Below are 23484 nucleotides of genomic sequence, written 5' to 3'. Positions count from 1 at the left end.
TTTATATAAATGCATACTGTGAGTCTCACTGGTGGGCCCTGCTGTGAAGCCAACCTATAAGTGGAACCAACTTTCCACAGCCATAAATTCTCCACAGACAATGGTGCTCAGCACAGACAGTGGATGGAAACAACCAACTACAAAGTAATGTAACATGGTACAGTAAATCTGTCATGTACATGGTATAGTAAATCTGTCACTTAGCCTGAACAATAACTTTTCAACAAAAGGAAATACAAAGCATCTAACTCTTGTGTGGTTTAAATCATTGGCTTTAAATCATGGCAAATCAAATCTACATACAAAACATGTGCAATAACCATGCGGAATAGTGGTGGCAGTGGCTCAGTGGTTAAGAGTGGTCCCCAACCTGAAGGTCAGTGGATCAGTTCTCACATGGACCAAGTTCTGTCGTTCTATACTTGGGCAAGACACTTAACCCATTAGTCTAAATGATTGGTGGGTTGATGGCGCAAATGTACAGCCTCACTTCCATCATTCTGCCCCAGGGCAGCTGTGGTTACAGTTTACCATCACTGTGTATGAAATGAATGACTACAGTGTAGTGCTGTGAGAGGCTTTGACAAGCACATTACAAGTGTAAGGCGTTATTATTATTATTAAATAATTATTGGAAGCATAGGGCTGTTATTTTGAGAATATCTCAGACATAAGGCAATTGTGATAAGGTCAAACAACATATAAAACTTTATAGGGGTAAGGAAAGGTGAAAGAAAAGTGTCATTATAGATACGCTGTGTAGTAAATAAATCAGAGGGCATTGTGCGTGCCGCCACTATGGGCCAACCTGACTCATGCTTCATAAAACAGGACTAGTCTGGCTATAGGTCTCAACCTGAGACAATTCCATAATAAACTCACTTCTGTACAGTCATATAAAATACTATTGACAATGCACGCTTTCTGGTCTGTAGTCTGGCACAGCAGGTCCCGGGCTCAGTATGCCCTAGTAGACGCCTGATGACGGAGGAGAAAACCTGAAAAATGTCAGCTCTAATGGCCCACACAGACTGTATATCCAGACACACAAACAAGGCAAGAGCAGATCAAAAACACCAAAGCAACACACGTTACTCACACCATCTGGCAATATCTGGCTTTCTGTTGACACGTACTGCTGTGTGTCTCCGCCTGTCATGTGTGCGTGTCTCAAGAAGTGCGTACTTTGTGTAGGAGTGATTACTTACAAGTGTGTGCATGTGTGTGCTGTGTGCAAACAAAGCTCTCCAGGACCAGTCGAGTTTGGCAGTTTGTTTTGTCACTGGAAATCAAACTCGTGTTCATGTGTGTGTGTGTTTGTATGTGTGTGCGTCATTCAGGGGTCTGGAGGTGGCGTTAGATCAATGCTTAGGCCTTGAAATAAAGAACACGATGTAATCAAAAGGCTGATTTATCTCAAAGGTAAAGGAATATTTTAGTGAGTTAGTGAGCTAATGTGGCAAAGAAATTGTAACTGGTATTTATAAAAGTCTGGATGGAGTGTCTCATTTGTCTAACACAGGTAAATAGCATTATGAAATTAAGTTATATAGCACACAAAAAGACAGTGCAACATTCATTCACTCCACACTCAGTGGTGTTAAACCATTAATGTAGTCACAGCTGCCCAGGGGCAGACTGAAGGAAGCAAAGCAGCCACCAACACCAATCATGCACACACATATCACTTTCATACTGGGCAATATGGGTGAAATGGTTGCCTAAGGACACAACAACAATTTGTCTGTGATACCTGGAAGCAGTCTCCCATCCAAGTACTAATCAGGACCAACCTCCCTTCTGACCAGATCAGCCTTTCACAAGCTGGTATGGCCACCTAAATGTAAATCATAAACAACTAGACTGTCATAAAAGTTAGAAAAAGAGCCATCATCTGACCGTGAAGCTTTTTTGTGCTCTATATCACCCCGTCTTCCTATGTGACAGCCGTACAATATCATCCAACCCGACCTCACATGCTGATCCCCCACAACGAAATACTCTGAAATGCCCTAGTAGAAAAAAGAATGGCAGAGGAGAGAGCAACAGAGACGAGTGAAATTGACAGTATTTCCCAGACTGTCAGTGTTTGACAAGAAATGTCAATATGAAACTCGGCACAGAGCGATGTTTTGGCAGAGTCGACACAATCTCTGCGTGTGTGTATGTTTGTGTGTGTGTTAATGACAGATCTCAGAGGGGCCCGGGAGCATCAGATCTGGGTTCTCATTCCCCCACTGGAAAAAAAGAAAAAAACTCACTGCCTATAGATGCTCCCGTTTGATGTCGCCTCTGCCGCGCCACACACAGACAAACACATCATTTGGAGATGTTTATGTGCTATATAGATTCTGTGCAGATCTGGAACAAAATAAGATCAAGCAATTTATGACGAAACCCTACTGCTCGCTCTTGGTTCAATGTTATACTTTCACTATCTTTGTTTTCATTTTTTTGTGTTACATTTTCTATAATTTTACTGAAATACTAGTGCAGCACAACATATTGAATAGAATCACAATCATAATTTTTAGTTCCTGAAATAATAAAATCACAAAGGCTGCAGTTAATTAGAAAATGAAATGTCCTCTGCAATGTGAACAGAGTCTTACTTTTAAAGCAAATCTAATTGCAACACTTATCAGAAAAATATCTTTCCTGTTTGACTTGCTGCCACCGCATTAAAATGCGGTGATCCAATTCAAACTACTGCTATTGTCTTAAGCGGGTAATTGTCGGTTCAAACTTTATCCAAGTGCACTTTGTCATTGTGTCTTTGGGCAGGACAAGTCAAGCCTGATTCATCAAACCATCTGACCTCGCAGCATTAGGATTCGTTTGCTCGACAGTAGGCGGGTACTTTTTTTATTTAACCAATCGCTGTTATTTGGTTGTGACGTATGTAATGCGCCAAATCCCGTAGGAAGAAGGGCAATAACGTCTTTCCCCTTGATAAAATTCACCAAACGTTCTCTTTGTTCCAGTTTTAAATCCTCGATCTTGAGAATCGTTGCCAACACAGAATGTATGGCTTCGTCTGCATCCATCTTGACCCCTTTGTTTACTGTTGTGCACCACAAAAGGGACCCAGACAGGCGCTTGAGTTTGACATCATGGCTTCACAGCTCTTCGCTGACTGGCCGGTGCATGGTCTACAACTTCCAGGGTTCTTGCAAACCGTCAAGTATATTCCGATTCCTGACCTAGCCACTGAAGAGAAATTAAATTGAGGGGAGGCACTAGGTGGCGCTAGCCTGGCTAGGGCAAGTCATCCTCTAATCACAATATTCATATTCAATCACAATATTTTTCACATTCAAAATATAATAATTGTTCTGAATTATTAACCATATGGCAACAGTCCTAATTAATCATCATTCTGAAATGCATGGAAAGGGATGGATTTGGTTGATGTTTGTAAGAAAGGGCATTCAGTGTCACTTGATATAGCAACCCAGATCGAATAAAGAAAAAAGGAAAAAAAAAGTCTATAGTGAAAAACTAATATATAAGAAACATTATGTGTGTGCCTATACAGTTTGCTTCAGAGTGCGTGTTGCAGGTTTGTCTCAGTGCGCTATGTTCCTAATTGGGGATCCGATACAGCTGTCTTGTCTGCTACATTTCCCTCATTTCTCCCCCTCGCTGCCAGTTACACTCAAACAGACAGCACACAGCGAGCAGAGAAGAGAGAGGCAGCTTCAGAAGCCTCAGGATCCGTTCCCCATATGTAGTTTAACATCTTCAAGAGCCATAAAGAAATGAAGGAGTGTCGGGATATTTCTCTGATGAAAAGGCGATGTTCTGTGAATCAGCTAAAAGGGCTCTTCATGGAGTCTAAGTCGCTGTGGGGCAATCTGGTATAATGGTTAAGTGGGTAAATTACTGTATGACTAAAAAATTGGGTTCTTTTTTTAGGGAAGTTATCAGAGGTGAAGAAGTACTACATAGGCCTAAGTATGTGAGTAAAATAATAAGTTACTCTAGTATTCAGCCAAAAGCATACTCTGTGGATGAGTCCCAATCCTAAAGAAAGAATTGCAAAAGGGCAGCTGATGTAAAATAGGCAATACATGGGTTTCAGAGTGATAAAAATCTAACAATGATGCCAGAGCAATAGACAATTCAAAATAAAGTATTATATCCTTTGAATGAGCAAATGTCCTCAAATATAACCTATAAACAGTGAGTTGAGAAGATGAATAGGCTGACATTCCAGTAGTATGCAAATAGTTAATTGTGCAACTCACTAAAACAAAACTAAGTCTACTAACATGTTATAAAATAAAGAGAAAATTATACATTTTTATAGGCAACATCTGGAGGTTATTATAAAAGCTGCTGGTCACTTTCCGGCCTAAACTAATACTGTTTATGGAAAAATTTGTGGGAACTTTTGACACAGAGATTTATGTCATAACAAATACAAGCCTAAAGTCCATTTTTCATGTGGGGCTAAATGGGGTGTATGTTTGCACTCCACTGCACCCTCAGCTATAATTCTGCAGGATACACCCATTTCTTCCAACAATTTTAAATTGGCTCCTTGGAGTGTTACTAATTCCTGCCCACAAATTTCACCCATAAAACTGCTAAGATACAATCTGGATTTGTTGGAAAAGTGAATATCACATCACAGACTGTCGAGACAAAGACTTTCAAAAGTCTGTACTGAAGTTAAAGTATTGCTGTTGCTGTTTAAATCCAATGAAATCTACAATATAATTAACTGAATGAAAAGCCAGCTTTCTAATATTTAAATGCAAGAAGTGTAAGTTTAAAATATTCAAGTAAGTATAGTCAAATAAAGTAAAAAATATAATGCAAAACTACTACAGATCATATATAAATGTTTCCTTTTCTTTGTTCTCAAGGTAAGCCTATTTTACTACATCCATAAATTACTTATTTGGTCTTTCAAAACGCACTAGTATTCTTATGACAACTTTGTGGGCTTATCCAGGATGCATAAAAATGGTGTGCATAAGCAATAACAATAACAGTGAACTGAACTGACCTATGAACCTCCTACTTGGCAACCCCAATCTCAACAATGTTCATCTTCTAAAGAGAACATGAACGCCTCTGCCACTTGTCTTATACTCAGTCAATGCCTGTAAATCATGAATAAATGTACAATAAATTACAAATAAATAATGGTTAAGGTAATGTAATAGTGTATGGTATTTGACTTCAATGCTGCATAGGAAACCTGTCAGGAGCCGTCGGGACCCATTTCCACATCTTGTATTAAGCTTTGTCACAGATTCCTATTTGAAAGATTTTGCATGAGCATGTTTTGGATTGACGGGAGAAACCAGAGTACCCACCCACACATAAAACATGCAAACTCAACACAGAAAGGCCCACCCAGCTCGGGAATCAAACCTGGGACCTCCTTGCTGTAAGGCAAACACCCCTGCAAGTCAGCCAGTGTCTCTGCACTAAATATTAAGTTGGTTGATTTGTAACTAGTAACTTCCACTGCTGAGAAAGAGAGGAAGTGTGACTAAAGCTGGCGCTAAATTGCCCTTGTGGAGCTCTCTGAATTCCTCTCACGTTCCGCTCTGTCCCCAGACGTTAAAAGTGTGTCCATAGTTGGGGCGACCGAGGGAGTGATTGGAAATGTCAGCTGACAACAGCACTTTTCACTGACACTCGGAGAACTGGCACAGAGACAGGGACAGGGAGGGGGCAGAGAGAAGGAGGATGTACGGGCAAGACAGAACAGAAAAAAGGGGACGATTTGGCAAGAAATAAAGAAAGAATAGTAACAACAGGGGCGAGAGTGAGCACTGTGGGACTGTCCTTCTGTTACCCTGTCTAACTCTGCGCAGTGAATGAGTCAAAGAAATAGCCGATTGAATGCCTCTGTGTCTATGGGGCTATAAATCACATAATGTTTTCTTTGGGGTGTCTTCTGCATGGGCGCTTGCCATATAGTGTTGTGGACTCACAAATGGCTGTCATTCATGCTGCATTAACATGAGAACTGAATAGCAAGTAATACAGAAGACTACATGAGGGCTGCTTCTTGTGTCAATATTTTTTTGTATTTAATGCAGCAAATTTACAGGTATGGTGCTACAATATTTTGACTTATGTCTCATCTGAACCATAATTCTAAATAGAGTGCACCTGGATTTGAATTTTTTTCAAGTGATGACAAATTGCTTCATAATTATCAGTTGGCTTGCATAATATACATTTTATAGGATGAACTTTATTATCTTTTGTTTTTACATGATGTCAAAGCAAGTTTGTGTCATTTGCTTTATGACTTATTCATTCTATGCCTATAGCAGATTGCATGTAAATTCGATGCACGTTTTTCTCCTGGATTGAGTTGTGTAAACCCAATGCCAGGCCATTGCCCATGTGCCACACAGGCCCTCTCCCACTGACCTTTCTCAAATGTTACTGGCACTTGGCACACTGTTGGTCTCTCTAATGAAACTTTTATTGGACCCCATTTTTCAGCGTGTTCCTCCAGAAGACCTCCAGGGCAAAATCTGAAATACAAGGGGCTTAAACTGCAGCTGACGCACAGAAGGCCAGGCCATAGTGGACCGGCGTGTATCAGCAGCTTTCTCTTTTCATCCTTAAATCAATTAAATCTATTGGAAATGTCACTTCGATAATTTAACTGCTTTAGCTGAGGAATATTAAGCACAATACATCATTTTCCAATTACACTGAATAATTTGCCTCAGCAGCTGAAGGCATACGGGCTCTCTGAGGAGAAGCTGCTTTATAGCTCACATTACATTTGGTGCAGACTGTGTTTGTCCACAAAGTACAAGTGGGAATGAAATGTACTGAGGATACTTAGCAAAGTGTCAAACTCAAGTGTAAATTTCAGAGCGCTCAGAGTTCTCCCTGTTTCAAAAATCAGTCACACAGCTACAACTGAATCTTTCACTTATCCTTCTTTTGTGTTGCATAAAATGATGGTCGACTAACAGTGTTTGTAATAAATAAAAGTAGTTTATAAACAAATAACATAGTTGTTTCTGGTGTGAAATCACTTCTTAATGTGTGTCATTACTGTTATTTCAAAATACTTGCGCTGCCATTATTATACTAATATAAAAGTCTCCAATGAAGTTTGTATTGTAATTACTGCTAGGGTGAAAAAATATTTAGCCAATTTATTATTCATAGAAAGAGGAACGCTTTCTCTTCTCACATTGAGAATTTTATTCAAAAACAACTTTTTAAATTCACTTGAATAATGTGCTCTTGTTAGTAATAGTTATCTGATGTAATTTACCAGTAGCCGTTGGATGGTGCCTATTTGTGCCTATTTTACTGGAGCACTTGTATTATGCCTAATTCTGCTGCTATTACACTCATTAGAGAAGGGCCGGAGTGACCTGCTGCTAGCCTCTCAAACAGCCCCGTCCTAGAGAGAGAGAGGGGAGCGGATGGGATAGGCCCCGCTGGGTGGTGTTTTTCCTCTGAGGAAGTGCCGAGGAGGAACGCAGAGGTCAAGAGCTCACTGTTGATACTCATTAGAAGCTGTTGTTGGACTCATGCAAAACTAATTACCACGAGCAGAACAGAACTCAACAAATAAACCCAGGCTACTGAATAAGGCTGTTTAAGAGAATGGGGGAGGTGTGGTGCTATACAATAGAATGGAGAACTCACGGCTGGCACAGTTTGATGAGGTCTTGGTCCGTGGTGCCCGGGGGGAGGCCTCTGATGTACAGGTTAGTCTTACTAAGCTGCTCCACTAGCCCTCCTCCTTGACCTCCACCACCTCCTCCTCCTGTGGTACCAGGGCTGGGTGGAGCCATGGGCGGCGGGGGAGGAGCATAGGACTGCTGTGGAGACAAGAGCGAATTGTTGTAATTCTTCTGTAAATAGATGCTGCTGTGACTTCATTAGAGGCATACGCTGCACATAAAAATAACAATTCCTAAAATATGTTTCAGTTGCTTTCACACACTATATTATTTACTCCTCTTTCACAACAGTCATACCTTAGTGCAAAAGACATTATAATTGTCTGGCCAATTACACTGCCAACTGAGGAAGTTGTAATCATCCCACAAACCTGGTTAGTGGCGTAACTAAATCTACAGTTAAGTTAGGTGGATATGAATGATACAGGGAACGATGTATACACCATAAAAACTGCTTGCACAATGCATTAAGTGTATGTTTCACTCCACTCTTTCTCATTTTCACAGTTGTCAAGTGTAATCAAGAGATTAAAAAAGCATTTCCTTAGTTAAACAAATATGTACCATATAAACCTCACATAATGTCTTCTAATTTGAGCATCAAACCTATTGTGCAAAACCACAAAAAGCAGAATTATTATCTCAGGAATCAATCAGCAAAATGGAGGCTCTTGAAATCATGTTATTTTCACTTCCCACTGAGCTCCATGGATAACCAAAAGCTGTGCCAGTTAATCTGCCTCCACAGTTCCTCTGGAGCAGTGTTTTTGAATCATCTTTTTCTATTAAGTTTCATCTCCAAATTAAAAAGAAACACATGAATATGTGTAATTAGTGTCGCACATTTTAAAACCAATATTTATAAAAGAAGGCTGTTATTATTTCTATTGTACGCTAAGTTGTCTTTATGTCTCTTTTTAGTGAAGTGACAATGAAATTAAAGACTCATTCATTCACATTTGTCTCATAGCAATTGACAATTTTGGAAATCTTCAATAAAAGTCTTCAATAAAAACTTTTAGAACATTAAGTTTACAAAGCTCATCTGATAGTGGTGTATACTGTGTAGTAGGGCTGCTTGATTATGGCAAAATAAATTATTATTAAGTATTTTAATAATTTAAGTCTGGATTATTTCTAACAATTACTTCTTTTTTGTCAAAATGAACTAAAGAAAGTATATAGCTAATAAGGCTGAGAGTATTTAATTGGTTTTGACTTGACTTGCTCACCTCTAACTTACGCAAATGCTTCCGCTCCTCCTTCTCTGTTCAATTACACAACTCAATAGTGTTTAAATTACTGTTTCTGGTTGGAAGGATTTGGCAGTACAGAAAGAATGCAAGAAACCAAGATGTCCACTGCATTCAGTAAACCGTAAATTATGTTTAAAAGGGATTTTTAAGGTAAATGGATACTTCGATTGTGTACTTGAAATATCATATAAGTTATATATAATAAGTTCTATATAAAGACGATGTTGCGTTGCTGCATCTCTTGATTTCCCTTTATTGGCCTTTGTCTTCACCTGTCTACTAATACATACACTGGCCCCTCATGTACATGTCTATACTCTTTAAATTGGACCTGTCCATAAACTGTATATGACATATATGGGAAGCTTCCGGCTCCAAGTCCAGCTGACTTTACACTGAAAAATTGTTGCCCCTCTCTGCTGCTGTGAGTCTCGTCACTTCGGTCTTAAATGTTCGTATTAACTAACTCTACATGATCCTAGTAATATGGAACTTGGTTCCAAATTCGCTCCTATAACTGCTAGCTTCATTTGATCGGCGCCAAACACTGTAGGTGACATCACACTCCCATAGTCCACTCCTTCACACAGTCTGAGGGCCCGTCTGTGAATCTTGGTCACAAAATAAGAAACAGAGGCACTGATATTATGTAAATAAAAAAGATACAGCATTGTCTTGATAAAATAGGTATAAATCAATTGTGGGGAAAAAATGGACTTGCATTTCCAAAATAATGACTTAAAATAGCCTGCTGTCTGCCTTGTCGTATTTTGTAAACTAGATGCAGTGAGTTAAAGTAAACTGCTGCGGCTCGGGAAGATCACAGGCCACTTCCTGTGTATGCTCTAATGACAAGTGACACGGACAGGAAAAACACAGCGCCAGGAGGAGGGAGACAAGTGCAGCGGCGGCAGGAAGAACCGCCACCAACAGTGGATATCCATGAATGTGTGTGTGCCCAGGTATTTACCACTTTGTGGGGATTCAAATCTATATACAAACTTAATTCATGGAGACCTGCCTCGTTTATGTGGGACAAAATTCAGATCCTTATTATGAAAATCCTTTATTATTAGATCAGCTACATGATTTAAAGCTCATATATGGTTTAAAGTAGGCTACAGTGTGGGTTTAAAGTTTAAAGAGTTTAGCGGTTTAAAGTTAACCAAGCAGTGTGACTACAGTTAAAGGTGCACTATGTAACTTTTCTGATGGCAGGTCCAGTGGCTTTTTATCTCTAAGGAGATGTTATGGCTTCATTCAATTTATCTATCTCCATGGAGACACAGAAGTGGCACCACCAGGCCAATTTACAGGTCTGTTCTGCGGAGAGGAGAGTCCCCATTCACAGTAACAATAGATATTTTTCAAGGTATTTTTGAACAAATCACATATGCATAATGCCATTCTGTGGAATATTCCAGTCTAAACAATAACATAGTCATGCATATTCATGGAGAAAAGCAAGAGACAGACTTCCCACTAGAAAAGTGACATAGTTCACCTTTTAAGGTTAAGACCAGTCTCCAGGAAATGAATGTAAGTCAATGTAATGTCCCCAAGAAGCATGGAAACTGAACATGTGTGTACCAGAGTGCAGGCTGGGAGAGGAGTGTGAGAGCTGTTTGTGATAATGACAGGTTGTCAGCGAACTGCAGTGTAGAGCCGCGGCCAGCTCTGATATTAATCCATTACCTGTACTTCCCCCTGCACACAAATACACACAAACACACAACACACAGAACAGGGACAGTCTAACAGGATTCAGTGCTGTGGAGAAGTGTCATTCATAGACCACAGACTTACACAAGCCCCCATTGAGGTTTACTCAGAACAACAACACAGGACAAAGTGCAAACTGGGAAACAGCACAGATAATTATACTAACTAAGGCTGTGCAACCAATCCAATTTTAATGAGGATCAAGATTCCTTCTTTTCTAATAGTCAAGGAGAAAATTAGGTATTTTTTAATTGACAGGGCTACAGCCAATTCTCTATCAGTGAAAACATGTAGTTTGGGGGCAGATTTCAGACTTTAGAAAAAACAACTTGACTATTTTTGTACTAAACAGCAATGGATAAAAGTAGGTATTATTTATGTTTACTAAAACAAATAAAATGGAAATCAAATTGGAAAATAAAATCAGGGCATATGAGATTTTAAAAAAAGTCTTTGTCATAACACTTAGTCCTAGTAACTGAGGCGCAAAAGTTTATATTTGTGGTTTATTATTTTTAAGTGTTTTTAAGTGTCCCTAGTTACAATTCAATCATCAATGCAAGACTAATTCATAAATAAAGCAAAAGGAAACAATGTTCTTCTTTTTGCCTCCACTTAAAGCCATGCTTGTGACTGATTCTTCCTAGTGCAGTCAAATGATGCTGCTTAAAGACCATTAAGGCTGTGGGCTATGGACTGTATCAAAGATAGTAACATTTTTGAACCACAGATATCTCTCTTGTTTCTGCTTATCGTCAGGTTGGACTCCGCCATTGTCCAATCTGCTGCTCTGTTCACCCTTATATCCTTTTACATCGCTCATCCACTCACTCCCTTTCCTCCCCTCTCCTTCCTGCCTGCCTCCTTGTCTCCTCTCCGTGTTCCCTGTGCTTTCTCTTAAGGATTACCGTGCAGCAGTGTGTGGACTGAAGGTTGCCTCTCAGCTGGTATTGTTGACACAGTGAGTACAGTGGAGCGGCTCATGTAGAGGGAAAAGGCTCGGAGGCAGACACACAAACTGTCACACAAGGCAAACACAGAGCAGAATGATTTTGGGAGATCTCGTAGAGCTGAGAAAAGCAACAAGCTTCCTACTGAAATGTTGTATGCCACATAGTGAATAGGTACTCTACATATAGATACAGGATATACAATGTGTACAGTGTCTCATGGAGTCATGCAAAGGGTAGACAACTTAAGCAATGTAAAAGATGAAACAGGGTAGTTCTTTTATTGTAAATGTTTGCGTGATCTGTACCCACTAAGCTCTAGGGTATATTAGCTAGATTTTCCGAACTGGCTTGTCTAATTCACAAACAATAGCTTTAAGGCTGGGACATTATACCTAAAACAAGAACTTCAAATTCAGTTGATGTATATTGATCCCAACAACATACCACTGTGTTCCCATGAGGCAAAAATAAATACAAGTTTGAGGTTCAGATAGACAAACAAAATGTCAACAGCATAAATTCAGTGTGGTTTTAGTATGGCGATGGACCATAAGATCTACAAAGCAACAATGGGGAAGAGTGGGGTTAAAGCCACAATATGAAAAACAAAGAAGCCAAAAGATGAAAAACAAAATTATAAAAATGTAAGACAAACCACATTCATCAAGAAAAACTCAACAATACTATACTAGAGTGTGGGACATAGGAAGAGGTCTAAATGAATCAATAGAGGAAGAGTTGTTGTTGTGGCCCTTTCCTGAAATGCAGAGGAAAGAATGCAGACTATTTTTGACCAGACTGTGAGATTCTCTCTTACAACAGCGGAAGGAAGAGCTTATGAACAAATCAGACTGGAAACAAGGCTCTTAATAGAACATCTCTCTTTGCACATTACACCACAGGCTAAATTAAACCGGAGTGTTTGCCAGTAACCTTGGAAAAAATGTTTCTAGGAATTTACAGAAGTAGCTCTAAAAGTGGTATAAAATAAGTGAGAAAAAATATGATTAAACAGAGTATTTCATGTTTTTTTATTATACATTTGGATAGTGTATTACTGAAAGTACAATTTGTTATAGCTTAACCGAAATGCCATATTATATGGCAATATATATTTTGTCTTTAGGTCACCTATAGCTACGCTGAGAAGACATTTCCATGAGCTGAATTTTGCAAGGTAATAGCAAAATAAGTTGAGACAAGAACAGTTAATGCTCAGACTATTGAGAGAAGAATTTAATGAAATACAAAGTACAATGCAGTATAGGATTTCTCATAAATGTCAAGTTGAAAGATGAGTAGGATATAAAGATGTAGCTTGCAATTTGTCTGCAAGTTTGTTTTGCCCCCTGTGAGCTTACTTTGAGAATAAAACTGCAGGTAGAAGGGATGATGAAAGCTGCAAACGAAGGGCAGAAAACCACCAAAGTATCTGAGCCCGGACTGAAACTATCAATCTTCTAGTTCGGGAGTGCATGCTTTTTTACAATGAGTTGCAAAGACCTTGAACATAATAATGCCCAGGGAATAGCCTCGAATAGGGCTGGGCAATATGGTGATAAAAATCAAATCGTGATCTTATCCCTATGACAATATGTATACCATTATATTATGATTCATAATATAACTTTATTTTAATGTTGAACACAGGCACTTTTCCTATTAACATTTCCAGTGGGTTAGAGTTTGTGAGGTCTGAGTGAGTAACAGCTGGATTTAACCCATCGCCCTGAAGTGTGAACTTTCCGTAGACGTAGATGACTTAAAGGCAGTAGAAAAATAAAGTGTACCTAAATTGTGAGCTGGTTATTTTTTCCATTTTGCCCACTTCTACTTTCAATTAAATCACATCTTAATACTAGTTGGAGTTTTTCTACAATAATATGTTAATATGTTTTGGAAAAGTTGATCATTTTATGTGGATAGGTGCTGTGGAAAAGATATTGTGACAAATGGCATATACATCTACATTACATAAATAATTATACTGTAATTGTATGAGTCTACTACAGTTCTAGCCGTTTACTCATATTTCATTCTCTCCCTCACTTTGACCTTCTCCCTCATCGCCTCCCCTTGTTTGTCAGCGTCTCCTCTGGATCAGGTTGTCCTGGGTGCGTCGCCACAGAACCCAGTGCCCCCCTCCCCCCTTTTGCCCGCCTCTCTCTCTCTCCCCTCCAGTTAACATCCACGACAGCAGCATCAACAGCCCTCGGACCGCCATAAACAAGACGCACAAACATTCCCAGGAGGACTTCCACTTGGCTTCAAAGCGCTCTGACCTGCTGAGAGATAAGGAGATGATGGAGAACAACTGTTGGTCCGCCGTGAACTTTCGGTGAATTCCTGTGGCTATTTAGGAGCCAGTTTGAAGAATGGGGCGTAGGCTGTGTGCGGTTTCCAAGATGACTTTTTAACTTGGGACTGAACTGCTATTATTCTTCAGGTCAAGGCTCTCACTGCGGGGGAAAACGCACACAATGCCAATACAAACTAGTGCAACAACCGCAGTTACAATTTGGTTGGATGTGATGTGCATACTGTGTTATTGTTGCTACATCTGCATCTATTTACATCTCCAGAGCATGAACAGTGAAAAGCACTTAGCACGCAGCAAGAAGGCAGCATTACTTCGCCCGTTTAACAAGATAATTTCAACTGGAAAAAAAAGAATTATACAAGCCTCTCAAAGAAAGAAAGCACAACGTTGCTAGATGCAATAAATTGTACATTTACTTTTACAGTGTTTAGCGGCAAATCGCAAGGTAATGGGACTTCAACAAACTGTGCAATGGAGCGTGTAATGTTTCTCTGTGGTACAATCAGGCAGGCAGCTCTTAAGTTAACCAAAATAAAAATTCTAAGGTAATTATTATGCACTAGTTAAGCATAACATTATACATCCTGCCAAATGTTGGTGTTTGCTATGTTTTGCGATGACCACCTGTCTAATTAGCAGCCCCAGATGCAGCACACAATGGTACAGTGTATTCTGACACTTTCTATCAGAACCAACAAGAGACACAGCACAGCCTCTGATCCCCAAGTGTGCTTCATCTGGTCACCTGTGTTCATTTGTACTCTTTCTTTGGATCATTTTGATACTGACCACTGGGGAGTGAGAGCATCCCGCAATTGCAATGTTTCTGAAGATGATCTAACCTAACCCACTGTATGAACATTATCTTCTAACGTACTACTTCAACCACATCAGTAAATACAATAGCCTTTGTGGGTTGAGTGCCATCTACTAAAAGGAGCTATAATGAAAAGATAATCATAGGTACGTGAGAAAAATGCAATAGGCTGTTCAACTAGGTACTACTGAACCTCGTGCAAAATCTGGGGAAGGATAGCGTGGCTCAAATAGCAGAGTGACAAAAGCAGAAAACTATTGTACTTTCACGGACAATTAAGTATTTTAACCTTAATATATCATTTTATGCACCGCTACAAAAGGTACTAAATATCTTTTAGGTATAATATGATTACTGATGAGCTCAACCTGTGGCTTTGCAAAAAAATAAAAAATACACTGACTTAAAGTGGCCATATTACACTATTCTGATCTCTGTTATAATGCTTTTTCCTTATCAGAAACATACCTGGAGTTGTGGATTGTTTCATTCACAAATATTTAACACACAAATCCTGCATATTTAGCCTGAGTTCTTCTCTCAGATGAAAAACACCTTCATATGTCATGTGGTAATAGAGAAAGTACTCCTTTGTGTTTTTAAACTTCATACACCTTCACCTGAATTATCTGGATTATTTCAGCCCTGGAATTTCCAATCTCTGCTAAACTAAACGTAAAAGACAGATGTTAATTTGAAATCTACCACTACGTGACATCACAAGGTGGACCAGGGCATTTTGAGCTTTGGAGATGTAGACATCCTAATAATAAAGCCTTACTCAAACATGTGTGAATGCAAGAAAACACAAATCCGGATATGTTTTTGATGAGGTAACAATGTTGAGGTAACAAAATAACATGGTTAAAGCTCACAAAAGGCAATTTTATGTAATATAGGACCATTAACAAACTAACAAATGAGAAAATTAAATGAAAATTATTTTTATTGGGTCTGAGTGACATCATCCATCCAACATTTCACTACATGATATCTTAAGGGCACACAATGATTTGAATAATTCCTAAAACGATGTGCTACATTCTTCCTTCCTAATTGCATGACCTCTTCCATGTGAGTTACGAGAAGAAGGGAAAAACATGCATATTGAAGAGGAGATTTGCGCAAAGCTCCTTTATTATGTATATTTATGCAAATGCGGTGAGTTTATTCAAGAAAGTCTATTTTGCCCCGCCACTTGATGCCCCTCGGTCACTGCTTCCACCTTGCTGTCTAGTTAGATGAATTTAGCTTAGTGGAGACTATTGCAATGGATATGCCTTGTTTTTGTTTTGTTTCTTCCTTTCTTTCATTTAAGTGCAGTTAAAGAACATTTAATACGCACAAAAAAAACTATTATATAAAAAACGATGTACTAAAATAATAAATGAAAACAATTAGGTATTTGTTTTTCTATCTAGTGTGTGAAGGTTCTGTCCCTATCAGTCAAAAGCAAAGAGAAAATCGTAAAAAATAATAATAATAAAATAAATAAATAATAATAATAATAATAATAAAAACATTGATCTTTTGTGATAATTGAGAATTAATACAATTCAGAAAGCCTTCATTAAAGCCAGGATCCATGTCAGTATATTCAGTATTTGTGAAAGCAATTTTTACATCTCACTATAACTTTTGAGCCACACTGTAATGAACAATCTACGAAAGCTTATCATGAGCTTTTTTATCCTGTTTCTCTTATCCATCCTCTGTATGTATTAATCCTCCTTGCTTGTCCCGCCTCTCCCTCACCTTCGCACTCTTCTTGTGAAACATTTTGCTTTCCTCCACCTCTTCCTTACCTCCTGCCTCACCCTTTTCCTCAGTTTCCTCTGACCTGTCATCTTTTCCTATTGCAGCACGCTCTCTCATCTCTTCTCTCTCCTGCCCTCCTTCGCTCCAGCACCGAGCAGGAGATTAAAATATGAGGAAACAATCAAGCACTTCCTCATTTGCATATGAACGGAAGGGGCCGACAGGCAAGTGCACAAATGACAACAGAGCCCTGGAAATCCACCGTTTTTTTAATCCCAGGAATGACTTTTTAGCGTATTTTGTTGAATGAGACGGAACAATCCAGCACCAGTTCTTTTCAGACATCCAAATTACCATCAGAATAAGAGGCGAGACAGAAAATGCTTATATAGCGCTAGGTCAAAGAATGGACACTATAGAAATAAGTGTGCAGACGGAATAATGTTTCTCCACGGCAACAATGAGGAAGTAAAAAGATAGGATTTGGCGTGCGCTTGTGTGTGGGTGGGTATCTCCTGACGGCAACAATGAGCAGCTAAAAGGAAAGGAATTGTTATGTGCATGTATTGTCTACTCTCATTAGAGAATCAATTAAAATGTGTCTATAGACGAGGCAGTACCGGAGCACTGTAGATTATTTGTGTAGATATGGAACAACAGTGGTATATTACGGCAATATGGCAGTCGCATAAATGGATTTAGTGGAGATGGATGCTAGGAGCAGCCTGTTTATTCCTACTTGTAGTAAGGAGTGTAAGAAAAAAGGGTGAACTGCATTATGTAGAGAAAAACAATTTAGCTGAGAAAATAAAATGTGCATATGGCATGTTGTGAGGCATTGATCATGGCTATTTTAAGAGACTATGTTTTCGCCCACATTCGTTTTCACATTTGCGTATTTGCTATTTGTCAGGATAGGAACTATTCATGTCATTTAACAAGGGATCAGGAAAGAAGAAAATTTTGTCTTTGTTGTAAATTTGTTACATAAAGATACTCTGCTGTCCACAATGTTCCACAGAATAGATTAAACCTAATTCTATCTCAAGGGAGACAAGCAGATTAAAGCACTACGCTACATTACAATTCAGATCTGTGGAGAGTCACCGGTATTCACAGAATTATTGTATTTTTGACCGATAGAAACACCCGTAAAGCATAAAGCCTAGATGGAAAAGTCATACTGTGAAACATTCCAGGCAAAAACAAAAACATCTCCATGGAGACAAGCAGGTGACAGACTCTCCACCAGAAAAGTTGCACAGTGCTTTAGATTGTATGGGAGTAGGTGCTAATAAACAGTTGCTTCAGGATACTCCTTTTGAGCTATTTATGCTTCTATGTGCGCATGTAATTTAAACTAAACTAAGAGACAGAACAATTTTGAACACAATTATGCAGACACTGCCTGATGGAGATCTGCAAATAGCAATTCTGAACCAATGAAAAACACATAGGCTCTTTAGCAAAATGATAAAAATGTGAAATTGTGTACACAAAACAAAATTATTTCCTAGACGTAAAATGTGTTAATCTGTTATTTGTGTTTTTTACTCACTTTTCTTGTTGAAACTGCTGCTCATTTGAAAACAGCATTCAAAGTGCTAAATGCAAAACTGTTGCTATGCGGCGTAAAACTAAGAACCTGAAGCTCTGAATGTGTATTGTTGTATATTATAGCAACAGATGTCAACTATATTACTACAAATTATGTAAACTCTTGTAAACAGACCAGAGACCATTATGCTCTGGCGCTCTCAACTGTGTGAAATAGTCATTATACAAGGGTGCATCTGAACTGATCATGCCCCATATGTGGACATAGTTCTGCTAAATATTGTATAGTCTGTTAATGTAAGTTGAGTAACAAAGCTGCTATTTAAAGCCTAGTGTAACGTAGTGACATAGTTCAATATGTCTCCCTCCTTCACATCGACCACGTCCAATTTAACTACTCTTATCTCTACCTTGTCTCCTCTTCGGGTCACTGACCATTCATTACAACTGTGTTTCGATCCCTCACTCGCCCCCTCGCAGCTACCTCCTGCTTCTTCTCTCTCCCTGCACTAATCAAATTATTTCATCAAATCTGAGAACTGAGCAAATATTCAGAGGAGAGGAGAGAAGAAAGTAGGAGGCATATGAGGAGACGGCGAAGGTGAGGGCGGGCCAGAGAGATCAGAGCGGAAGAACGCAGCGAGTGGGATCCAAGGCCTTTGACTGAAATCAAAAGATGACCTCAGGATATCTGCAGGGAAAATCCATAATAGGCCACGGAACAAAGGCAAGATGAAGTGAAGTTGTTATATTTTGATATCTGTGAGGTGGGCTATCAGACATCAAAATGGAAACGATACAGTGGAGTAGGAAATAGATGTGCTGTGACAAACTGGGTGAAATTATTTTGTTACACTGTCAGGCATTTTAGCACAGAGTCACAAAAAGCATTCTTCTGTACCTGCTTAGATAGAAAGTGTTTCTTAGAACTACACAATCCACGAACATGATACACAAAAGAGAAAGGCAGGCTATTCGATGCTTTAGCTTTTTATATTGGACAATGGGGTCATATAATATACTAACTACTTATATTGTATAAAATAGCAGACCTTTTCAACTAGTCCTTGCAATATTCAATATTGTCTTGGGCCTAGAAATTAAGTGGACATGTTTTAGTTTGGTTGTGAAGAATGATGATTCTTCTATTGGCCCTCTGCGGCTTTTTCAATTGAATAAAATGTGTTAAACAACAAAGAGTTTAATCTAGTTTAGGCAGCAATGAATACATCACCTAGTAGTTGTACAAGCTGAATAGGTTTTTCACCATTTTGTCCAGGAAATCCCTTTTGTCGAATTGTTAAAAGACAGAAATAACCCCAGTGTTAAATACAGCTAGGGCCTTGGACCGTTTGAAGCCTCTCGTCTCCTTTGCGCCTCTGAGAGATGACACATGGCAGTGCACATTTATAATTCACAATCCAGTATTGAACCATTCATCCAATCAGAGGGAGACATGCTCCAGTCGTTTGAAAAACAATAGCTTAACAGTGATGTATTCACCGATCATAACCCAGACTCTGTGTGTGAGCCTCGATTGATTTAAAGCCCTTATCAAATTACCTGGAAAAGGTTAAAAGTATCCATTACCGGCTAACATGCTTTTGCTATTGAACACTATAGGGAAAAGGGGAAGGCAGCTGCATAGAGCAACAATCAAGCTGTATCCTCAGGCATAAATATACCAAACTATACAGTCAGGGAAAACACATCTTGAAAGAGAAATATAAGACTGCGCTCCAAGTGGAGAGAGGCAGCGGAGTAAACAGAATGAAAAGAAATGGCCCAATATGCTTTGCTGCTAAATCATAAACTTGGACTTTGGAGCTTTTTTCAATCTAAGGTGAAAATCGAGTAAAGGAATAAATCTTCAACTTTTCAAACATCAAACAACTCCAAAAGAACTTCCATTTAGATCCAAAAAACATTCAACTTCAGGTCACACTAGGACAATAGCAGCATTTTGAAAGATGAAACAGAGAATGTATTGAGAGACAAAAGACCACTAGAGGTCACTTCTGCTGTTAATAATTCATCCCTTCGAAAACCAGGTCCAATGCTTTAATTGGCACAGTGGCTTAATTCAAAGACACACACACACGGAGGTACCTCGGGGAGCCTCTTAGCAGCTGAGCTCAAGCTAAATTGGCGACAGTGTATCATGGGCAGCCCCTCCAGGTGAAAGGGGGACTTGCACATGCACATGCCAACGCTGTCTTCTCCGATCGGGCTGTGACACTCCTCTGTCTCAGGCTCCACTCACACTCTCCACAAGGATCGAGACGACAGGCAGACAGGCGAGATGACAGGTGACCTCAACCAAAACTCACGGGACATTTACTAATCAGCAGTTAGCAAAGGAAGGGACAGTTATATATAGTAGGAGCTTCTTTGGTTCTAAGTCTAGACTTGTAAATGGAATAGGAAAATGATGTGGATTATAAGCAATAAGCAACAGTACTGTAGCAAGTATAGCTTAAAAATGTCTTTCCAAATGATTATGGGAATGTGAACTTTTAACACTGATGTCCTCTCTGCAATATGTCACCAACTAATTGCCTGTCATCACGCAACCAACTGTAGGATGTCCTTGCCATCAGTAAAAAGTACAAGAAGATAATATACAGTACCAGTCAAAAGTTTGGACATGCCATCTCATTCAGTGTTTTTGTTCTATATGTTTACTACTTTTTAGATTTGATAAACATATAGAAGACATGATGTAAGATATATGGAATTACGACGCAAAAGGAAAAACAGGTTAAATAACGCTACTTTTTATTTTTAATGCATTCAAATCCTCAAAGTAGCTGCACTTTGCTTTGTCGAAAAATATTTAGTTATTTACCTTTTTTTCTTTACTATATAATTTCATATATCTCACTTCATATATTTGATGTCTTCTGAATGTATATCAAATGGAGAAAATAGTAAACATTGAACAGGGTCCAAACTTTTGACTGATACTGCATGTAAAGACTAATGTATGTATTGCTGGATAAGTAATGCAGGAAAAGAGTCAAAGCAGAGGATTTTTTTGTTTGTCCTGCATTATAACCTTAACCTGACAAAAGTAGAGGCCCACTGTGCTGTACAGTAGTGGATAACATAAGCTTTGAAAATGTAGCAAACAAATTCTAGTGCTACTCAACTTGATAACAACTTTTTTGCACTTGGTTATGCCACAATCATCCGTGCCCTTCTACTATAACCCCGGGGCAGTAAACCACACTGAGAACTCCCATGTTCACAATGACCAAAGACAGACAGACAGACTTACCTCCCTGCCGACACGGAGATATGATGGATGGTGTAACATTCTGAATCCAACCACACCTCGTGTGTGACGCAAACTGTCGCAACCCTATCTGCGGCCAATCCCCTCACACAAACATCTATTGTTATGTCTAGTCACGATCATTGAAGAATAATGAATTCTAAGCACGGTTTACAGTGGCAGAGTGGTTAGCGCTTCTGCATCTTAGTCTCCACCTGTTCAGACACACTGAAGATTAAAGTAACACTAAAAGTTTAACTAAAAGTACTGTGTCAATATTAAGTCAAATGTTTCATGTAGTGTTAGTGTAATGTAGTACTGAACACCAATTAAGGCCCAGATGCTATTCACAAAACTTTAGAATGGTGAAAAGTCCTCAAAATGTTGCCTATAACTCAAATGTGACACCCATGAATATAATAGTAGGGGCTGGACCATAAGAGAAAAGACTACTTCTACTCACAGAGCACTTGAATTTTGTTGCAATTTACAATAGCAAAATGTTTACAGCTAATCAGCCTTATATTGTAACTGTCCTTTGAAACTGATAAAGAAAATCAGCTATATAATCTCATGCGTGTTATTAAGCTGTTATCTTCTTCTACATTTCCTGCTTAGGGCTTTGTCCAGCTGACGGCATCTGGCAGCAGTATACAGCGTATATGAGCCTGAAGGTTCTGAGCACGATCCACCCCCACGCGCTCCTCTCACATCAGCTCTGTTTGTGAGATAAACACTTCGGCCTTCACACCAACCAACCAGGCAACATAGCTCTCTGTCATCATTACACCTCTACCTGAGAAAAGATTCACACGTATAATTGGGAAGGGAAACTTTACACTAATATGCATTCTGTTGAAGATATTAAGTATTTTGAGTTAAATGAAAAACTAATTAGTACGATGTTGAATGGTCCATTTAATTAGTGGTTTATTTCAAGTACACATATCTAGATTCAGTAAACAGAAGGCAATATTTAAGCAAAGTTTAATATTTTACAGTAATTGCCATTCTAAACATTTACTTGTGAATAACATATATTGCATCCTATATATATCCACTATCTAAAACATGGCCAGCTGCACAATATTGTTGCCCACTTTGTGTATATCTGCTTCTCTTATTGAAATATTTAAATTTCCCATGATACTTTAATCCATTGGTGTATGCTTGCACAGTTACATGCATTTACACTGTAGTGGCTCATCAGATCTATAATACAAATTTACTTCTCCTTTGGCGAGCTGCTTGCTAGAAACGAAAGCACAAAAATCTTTATTTTAATCACATAGGATAAGCTCTTTTCAACTGTCTGTCAATATGGGATGCTTGACAAATGCTCCAACAGAGGCGACGCGATCCAAATGTCACATTATGGTATTGCATGTGTCAAACTTGCACAGCACAGTTAGCATAGAGATGACCCAATCCTCTGTTCTGTCACAACCAGTGATGCTAAATCCATTAAATCGATCCATGCAAAATTATGATTTCTTATTAGCTATGGACAACAACCAGAGGACAAAATAAGGTCATTGCGGTGTATTGACATTGTGCCACAAACAGTGAATTGAAACATCACCTTGAGAATTTCCCAAGTGAAATAAAACTAAAAGTCGTAGAGTTGCCGCAGTCCACAGTTACCCCGACAGACGCAGGTTATCAGGCAGACCTGGCACCATGAGAATACAGTGTCTCCCAAATCCTATTGTAGCATGAAATGTCACAGCACATTAGCTACAAGAGGGATTACCCTTCCTTGAAAGTAAAGGGGGGGGGCATTCAAGTGTTTTTACTTAGGAAGCCTTTGGGAATATGTATGTGAACATACCGCAGCTTACAGGTAAGTGTGAGGAATATCAAGTAACTTGTGTGCTGGCATATATATCCAGGCACATGCTGTCAAATACTTATAAGTTATACTGTTGTGTGTACAGCTCGTATAGAGGTCTATGATTAATCTTACAGTTGCATACCAAAGATATACATCACATATTTTAAAACATACAATAGTTTAGTACACAGTTTTGTTTTGCTTTTTAACCAGCACATAAGGGTTTTAAGCCAAACGCAATTTCTAATTACTTAAAGTAATCCAAGTTTTTCAGTCCTGTTGCAATATTTTGGCTTCAA

General features: G+C 38.9%; 1 protein-coding gene across 2 annotated transcripts in view; it reads right to left on the bottom strand.

Annotated features, from left to right (window-relative positions):
• LOC110171576 (RNA-binding motif, single-stranded-interacting protein 3) overlaps nt 1-23484 on the bottom strand; it is a 113659-nt gene that overhangs the window by 71925 nt on the left and 18250 nt on the right. Inside the window, exon 2 of one of the 2 annotated variants that reach the window (XM_055164154.1) lies at nt 7654-7826. In XM_055164154.1, the coding sequence (XP_055020129.1) occupies nt 7654-7826 (173 nt within the window). Of the gene's footprint in view, nt 1-7653; nt 7830-23484 lie in introns of both variants that reach the window. The other variant, XM_055164153.1, reaches the window with a different exon arrangement.

The sequence above is a fragment of the Boleophthalmus pectinirostris genome, unplaced genomic scaffold, assembly GCF_026225935.1.
Source record: "Boleophthalmus pectinirostris isolate CB_2022bp ecotype Guang Dong unplaced genomic scaffold, ASM2622593v1 HiC_scaffold_6, whole genome shotgun sequence".
Classification (NCBI taxonomy): Eukaryota; Metazoa; Chordata; class Actinopteri; order Gobiiformes; family Gobiidae; genus Boleophthalmus; species Boleophthalmus pectinirostris.
Note: the sequence above shows the minus strand (reverse complement) of the source record. Positions and strands in the feature narration are given on the sequence as shown.